Source organism: Octopus bimaculoides, chromosome 2 (assembly GCF_046866305.1).
Source record: "Octopus bimaculoides isolate indiv1 chromosome 2, ASM4686630v1, whole genome shotgun sequence".
NCBI lineage: Eukaryota > Metazoa > Mollusca > Cephalopoda > Octopoda > Octopodidae > Octopus > Octopus bimaculoides.
This window is the reverse complement of record NC_142929.1, coordinates 95,815,843-95,823,925: the sequence shown is the minus strand read 5'-3', so window position 1 is coordinate 95,823,925 and position 8,083 is coordinate 95,815,843. Positions and strand designations below refer to the sequence as shown.

The following is an 8,083-nucleotide window of genomic DNA, read 5'->3' as shown; positions in this document are numbered from 1 at the left end:
GGAGGGAAGGATAGAGAAGGAGTGAAAGAGATAGAGGGGGGTAGAGAGGAAGAAAGGCAGAGGGAAGGAGAGGGAAAAAGAACGGGAGATATGAAGGAAAGAGAGAAGTTGATATGAAGAGAGGGCGGCCATGCTGGAGCACCACTTTTAGTCGAACAAATTGATCCCAGGACTTATTCTTTGTAAGCCTAGTAGTTACTCTATCGTTTACTTTTGCCGAACCACTACAGGTACGTAAACACACCAACATCGGTTACCAAGCGATGGTGGGGTGACAAACACATACACATAAATCTTCATATATATATATGCGACGGCTTCTTTCAGTTTCCGTCTATAAGATCCGCTCACAAGGATTTGGTCGGCCCGGGGCTATAGTAGAAAATGGTCGCCCAATGTGCCACTCGGAGCCATGCGGTTGGGAAGCAAGCTTCTTACCACTCAGCCACGCCTGCACCTATATATTCTTTTTTATTCTTCTTATACATGATTCAGTCATTTGACTGCGGCCATGCTGGAACACAAGCTTAAAGGTTTTCAGACGTAGAAATCAACCCAGGGCTTATTTTTTGTGCACCTAGTACTTATTCTATTGGTCTGCTTTAGAGAACCGCTAAGTTACGGGGACATAAACACACTTCCATTGGTTGTCAAGCAATATTTTGGGGACAAGCACACACACACACACACACACACACACACACACACACACACACACACACGTACACAGATATATATATCAGGTTGAGTAAAAAGTTACCAACGTACTGAACCATGAAGAATTTGTACCGGATTTTTGCAGAGTTTTGATTTTTTTTAAAAGACATTGTTTGCAACTGTCTCATAATAGACATAGACTGCCGAAATGCATCAAGTTCTCTCAACCCGCCAGGTGAAATGCTTAGCGGTATTTCGTCTGCCGTTACGTTCTGAGTTCAAATTCCGCCCAGGTCGACTTTGCCTTTCATCCTTTCGGGGTCGATTAAATAAGTAGCAGTTATACACTGGGGTCGATATAATCGATTTAATCCGTTTGTCTGTCCTTGTTTGTCCCCTCTGTGTGTAGCCCCTTGTGGGTAGTAAAGAAATAAGAACTTGGCTACGAAGTTCTTCTCCATCAAGCTTATTCCCCAGACCTTTTTTCCTACCGACTACCACTTTTCAAGCGCCTTCATAGTTTCTTGCGAGAGGAGTTCAAAAATGAAACCGATGTTGAAAGTGCGCTGAAAAAGTTTATCAGCTCCAGAATTCCAGATTTTTAAGTTACCGGAATAAAAAAAAAACAAAAAAACATGTCAATGTAATGGTACTTACTTTGATGAATAAAATTTCCGCATTTCATGTTTCAAAACGTTGCTTACTTTTCACTTCACCTGATATATATATATATATATATATATATATATAATCATAAATATATAGGGATTGACAGTAACCTGCTTCTCCAACATACTGAGAATTCAGAAATAGCAGTCAAAGAACTACTGATTTCAAAACTACAAATTATATATTTATCCCTATATATTTATGATTATAAATTATTATTTACCGAAAAAGGTTTTTTCATACTGCGCTACCCGGCAGAAATTGTTAATTATTAATTTTATTACTAATTGATAATTCCCTGCCCTGCATATCTATATATATATATATATATATATATATAAATTGGCATCATTTTTGTCACGGGAGACAATGGAGTTGCGCATAAAATAATAATTTAGTGCGGTTTTTACATTTCATGTCCTAATACATCTCCTGCTGTGACTGTGTAGTCTTATCCTGGACAAACAAATACTCCCTCTGGCAGGTGCCGCAAATGTAGCGAAGACTTTGCCCGGCTGGTTGAAATGTCACAATTTCTTATTGACATCTGTTCTTGTCTTTCCATTTCTCCCATCTCCCTCTGTCACTCCTTTGTGTTCCATCTTTTATGGTGCATCGCAAATTTCCACAGTTGCTTGCAACTGCTTTCCAGTTGCTAATATTGATGTCGCAGGCCTTCATGTCCCTTTTGTAAACATCCTTGTATCGTAAGAACGGTCTTCCCACAGACCTAGTGCCCCTAGCAAGCTCTCCGTAAAGTATGTCCTTGGGGATTCTGCCATCTTCCATACAGCTAACATGTCCAAGCCATCTCATACGTCTTTGTGTGAGGAGTGTAAAAATGCTTGGTATTGCTGCTTGCTTGAGGACATCTTTGTTGGGGACATTCTGCCATTTGCTGGCAACTGCTTTCCAGTTGCTAATATTGATGTCGCAGGCCTTCATGTCCCTTTTGTAAACATCCTTGTATCGTAAGAACGGTCTTCCCACAGACCTAGTGCCCCTAGCAAGCTCTCCGTAAAGTATGTCCTTGGGGATTCTGCCATCTTCCATACAACTAACATGTCCAAGCCATCTCATACGTCTTTGTGTGAGGAGTGTAAAAATGCTTGGTATTGCTGCTTGCTTGAGGACATCTTTGTTGGGGACATTCTGCCATTTGATTCCAAGGATTTTCTGGACGCAGCACAGGTGAAATATATTTAGGCGAGGCTCTTGGCGTGTGCATGATGTCCAGGTCTCAATGCCATACAGTGGAGTGTTAAGTACACATGCCTGGTAAATCTTCATTTTTGTGGTCTTGGTCAGCTTATCGTTGTCCCATGCCCGTTTGGAGAGTTGGGCAATCACAGCAGCTGCCTTGCCAATGCGTATATTGAGCTCGGCATCAAGAGATAGACTGTAGGTGACGGTAGAGCCAAGATAGGTAAACTTCACCTCCTGTAGTCTATGGTCTCCAATATGTATGTTTGGGATGTCCGATGTAGCCTGACCCATAATGCTGATCTTCTTGATGCTGATAATTAAGCCAAAGTCGCTACATGCTTGCTCAAAGCAGTTGATGAGCCTTTTCAGGGCTGAGCGGCATCATCAGCAAAGAACATCTCCTTGATCAGGATGCTTCTGATTTTGGTCTTGGCACGCAGAGGCGAGAGAGTGAGCAGTTTCCCGTCATTTCTACTGTGCAGAAACAATCCATCATCTGATGTCTCAAAGGCATGTGACAGCAGTAGCGAGAAGATGATGCCAAATACTGTAGGAGCAAGGGCACAGCCTTGCTTTACCCCATTTTTCATTTGGAAGACGGCTGATGTTGAACCATTGTCCTGTATGGTGCCTTGCATATCCTCGTGGAAAGATTTGATGATCTTCAGCAGCTTTGGTGGACATCCGGTTCTTTTGAAGCAGGATGAAGAGGCCTTTTCTACTTACCAAGTCAAAGTCAGATCATTGAAGGCCATATATAATGTCATTTTCTGCTCTCTGGACTTCTCCTGAAGTTGGCGTATGGAGAATATCATGTCAATAATTGATCTGCTTCTTCTAAAGCCACACTGCGATTCTGGATAAATTCGAGAAGCAAGCAATTGTAGCCTGGACAGGGTAACACGAGCAAAGATCTTTCCAACTGTGCTGAGAATAGATATTCCACGGTAATTGTTACAATCACCACGGTCACCTTTGTTTTTGTAAAGCGTAATAATGTTAGTATCCCGCATATACTGAGGGACTGTACCCTCTTCTGAGCACTGACACAGAAGCTCATGAAGGTGCCGAAGCAGAGTGGTGTTTTTGCCGGTTTTTCCTGGAGCCTTGCCACTGGCTAGGGAGTCAATAGCCTTGGTGAGCTCTGCTATAGACGGCAAGTTCGCACATGGCAGGCAAGATCTTGACACCCTCGATTGCAGCCTCAGCGACCGTGGTCTCTCGTGAGTAGAGATCCTGGTAGTACTCCACCCACCTATCCATTTGCTTGCTTTGGTCTTTGATGAGGTCTCCAGTAGTTGATTTCAGAGGGGCTGACTTGGTTGCGGATGGACCGAGGGCCTTCTTCAAACCGGCATATATCCTACAAGTGTCGCCACTGTCAGCAGCTGACTGGATGCTCTGACAGATTTCCTGCCAATACCTATTTGCACAGCGTGTGTCAGTCAGTTGAGTGTTATTTCTTGTCTTTCTGAGTTCTTCGAGTGACTTTGTAGAAGAATCACTTTTGTATTGCATCAGAGTTGCTCGCATTGCTTTGATACCTGGTTCCAGCTCTGAGAGCCCAGCACTGAAGGAAACCTTGGTAGAAACAGCAAAACATTTTCGCAGTGTAGGGTCCGCGGTTCTGGCAGTGTTAATGTGTGGTCGGCCCATTTTCTTGGAGTGATGTACTTATATATATATATATATATATATATATATATATATATATATATATATATATATATATATATATCTATATTACGTTGTATATATATATATATATATATATATATACAACGTAATTTTTCCCCCAGTTTCTGTCTACCAATTCCACTCGCAAGTTTTTGGTCGACCTGAGGCTGTAGTAGAAGACACCTGCCCACGGTCCTACTGAACCCGGAACCATGTAATTGGAAAGGAAGCTTCTTACCACACAGTCACGCCTGGGCTAATGTATATGTTATACACACAAACACACACATGTGAACGTGCACACACACACACACACAAACACACACACACATGTTATATAGACATAAATACATGTACACACACGTGATATATATAAAACTGTCCGATGAACGGGAACATGAAAATCAGAGTAACGGTGTTTTGTTATATTTCTGCTGCTTTTAAATAAAGTATATATATATATATATATATATATATATATATAAAACATTTACGTTACTGTCGTTATTATATTATTAGGGTTTCCAAGAAAACGTTATCTGCACTATAATTATGAAAACACTTATCCACGTACGAGTATATAATGTTTATATCTATTTAAATATGGACAGGTATACAATTTACTCGCTGTTTATATCAATTTATTTATATTAATTTATGTACTTATTTATTTATACACGTGCCCTGAGAGGGAGTTAATTATATCATATATATGTGAATGGAAACTGGCTTATACAGAACATACATTTTGCGAATGTTATATATGATTATATTAGCATAATGTGTGTATCGTGTGTATATTTTAATGCCTGTACATATGTATGCATAAATGTGTTCATAAATGTGTGCATAAATGTGTGCATAAATGGTGGTGTGTTTGCGCGCGCGTGTCTATATGTGTGTGTATGTATGTATATATATATATATATATATATATATATATATATATATATATATATATATATATATATATAGAGAGAGAGAGAGAGAGAGAGAGAGAGAGAGAGATGTTTATATGTATATATAGATATGAATGCATGTATATGCATACATATATATATTTGTGTGCGTGTTTGTCTTCATGTATGTTTGCCTACTTGAAGGAATTTTTGCTTGCACATTGGTTTTGTCCTTATTTTTCACGTTAGACAACTATCTTCTAATATAATTTGCATTTCCGATGTCTTTCACAGCACCATAATTGTTATATATGCCTGTCTTTTGTTCATCTGTAGTAGATATACTACATACTTATGTCACATTATATTCCTCAATTATTTCATAGAATATTATACTCACACATCTTGTTTAAATTTTTCATTTCTATTTACATTGTGTATATTCATTTTATATTTTGTCAAAATTACTCCCTATTTGTAACTGTTTATGACAAACCTATTTTGTTTAGGCATAGCCGAAACCATATAAAAAACCAATTTGCTGAAATTATATGGAAAACAATATTTACATGCATTCTGCAATGATGATCTAATTAGCCAAATGTTATGTCTTATGACATAAAAAATCCATTAAATATCATTCAAAATATACCATAAAATACTAATGTCGAATTAGGTATTGTTTATTTAAAATTAGAGTAATATAAATTGCAAAACAAAATTGTAAATGTACTCAATTTTATTTTTAAATTGTCAAATAAAAATTCATCTATTATAACCTATTAGCAATTGTTCAAACAGGCTGCTACTAATGGCATTGTATTTGTAAACTTCTCATGAAAAAGTACCTAAAGATTGAACTATATGGCTGGAGTATACTAAACCTCATATTTCTTTACAAAATTTCAATAAAGCTGATTATGCATATAGAAATTGTACATCATAATTACTTTTGTTTAAGATGAATCTCCCGTTTGTCATTATCTCCATCTTTTGACCAAGAAAATACACTCCGAGTACTACTACTACTACTACTACTACTACTACTACTCGGTCCTTATATATGTCTATATGTATGTAGGTATGCATATGTGTTTGTGTGTTTATGTGTATGTGTATGTGGGTGCACGCTTGTGTGCGCGTACGAATTTACACAGATGTGGATAAAACTCTTTAAGTTTATTATCAGGTTATCCTATAAGTTTTGTTCGATTTTACCTTTTTTTAAAATTGAATGAAATTTAATAGTATTTTAGATTGTCTAATGGAATCAAAAATTATTTTTATGCATTTGTGTACATTCAAACTAATTAAATATTATTTTACAGAATAATAGAATTAAAATTTCTTTGATTAAAACCCTTTCTAACATGGAAGTATCCAAAGAGCATTTAAGGCACATAATGCTTTATGAGTACAAAAAAGGAAACTCTGCAGCCGAAGCGACTCGAAGCATACACACAATTTGTGGGAAAGAATGCTTGAATGAAAGAACTTGCAGAAGATGGTTTTCAAAATTCAGTAGTGGAGATTTCAGCCTTGAAGATGAAGATCGAACAGGACGTCCAGTTGAGTTTGATGATAAGCTCCTTGAGGCATTACTTGAAGAAAATCCTGCTTTATCAGTTGAAGAATTGGCAAGAAAGCTTAGTTCAAACCATACGACTGTTCATCGTCATCTTCGACAACTTGGGAATGTTCCTAAACTTGGAAAATGGGTGCCTCATGAATTGTCCGAAAGCAACAGCAAATCCCGCGTTGACATCTGCTCTTCTCTCCATTCTCGCGAACTCATTTCACCCTTTTTGGATAGACTTGTGACTGGTGACTAAAAATGGATCTTCTATCGAATTGTTAAACGTCGTAAACAGTGGCTTGGTAAAAGGGAAAAACCTGAACCACAACTGAGAAGGGAACTTCATGGAAAAAATGTTCTTCTCTATATCTGGTGGGATAGCAAAGGAGTAATTCACTTTCAATTGTTACCACCTAATGCAACAATCAATGCTAAAGTCTACTGTCAGTAATTAGAGCGCTTGAACCAAGCTTTGAAGAAAAAAGGACCCGCTTTAGTGAATCGAAAAGGAGTGATGTTTCATCAGGACAGTGCGCGACCCCACACTGCAAAGATCACATCACAGAAGATCGAAGAGCTTGGTTGGGAAAAATTCCTTATCCACCTTATTCTCCTGACCTTGCTCCTTCAGACTACCATTTGTTTTGTAGTTTACAGAATCATTTGGGGGATATAACTTTCGCAAGCCAGGAGGAGGTCGAAATTGACATTTCAGAGCTCCTCGCTTTGAAACCAAAAGAGTTTTACATTAATGGGATTAAAAAGCTTGTATATAGATGGAAGGAACTCATAGATAATCCGGGAAAGTACATTGATGATTAAATATAACATTTGATCACTTGTTTTCTTCATTCAAAATTCGGACAGAATTTATGGGATGACCTGATACATTTGTGTAACCGATTCAAACTTTTCTTGATTGATCCTCACTCTCATATGCAAGGTGATTCAGTCACCTGCATTAGCACCGTATAATGAGGTGTATTTATAATATCGTGTTTATCTTGTGCATGATGGTAAAACTCGTGACTAAGATATTAAGCTGTATACCACAACCTTAATTGTGTAGCACCTATCTTGTACTGTTTGCAGTCCAAGCAAACGGCATTACTGCTGAGGTAGGAAAATTATCTCAAAATGCCACACTCAGTCAACTGTGCTTTTGAAGAATTTGTTAAGTTTAACGATTACACCATATGTTGAAAACCATCTTTTTTGCAAATGTTTCAATTTAAGATTGTTTTAACCATATCATATTCAAGTTCTTATAGTTCAGCTGAGCATCTATTTTGCATTCAGAGATTGTACATAATAGTGTCTTCTTTTTCATCACACATACTTCATTCAGCCACGACGCTTGCGTTATCTACGTTATTCCTGGTGAATCTTGTTCTGATTG

The 8,083-nt window shown here is 37.8% G+C and overlaps 1 protein-coding gene across 1 annotated transcript; it reads right to left on the bottom strand.

The window, feature by feature from the left end:
• Positions 1-1,863: 1,863 nt before the first annotated feature.
• LOC149137162 (uncharacterized) lies at positions 1,864-3,545 on the bottom strand. Its single transcript, XM_089338719.1, has 2 exons — positions 3,259-3,545; positions 1,864-2,842 (listed from the first exon to the last, which is right to left on the bottom strand). Exons 1-2 carry the CDS (start codon positions 3,543-3,545, stop codon positions 1,864-1,866), a joined length of 1,266 nt encoding a protein of 421 aa, XP_089194845.1.
• Positions 3,546-8,083: the final 4,538 nt, after the last annotated feature.

Excerpts from the sequence above, each read along its gene's own strand:
- LOC149137162 (XM_089338719.1), bottom strand. The coding sequence starts at position 3,545 with ATGCGGGATACTAACATTATTACGCTTTACAAAAACAAAGGTGACCGT. Across the intron at positions 2,843-3,258 it reads AATGATCTGACTTTGACTTG|CATCAAGAAGATCAGCATTA; the intron begins GTAAGTAGAAAA and ends CTTAATTATCAG.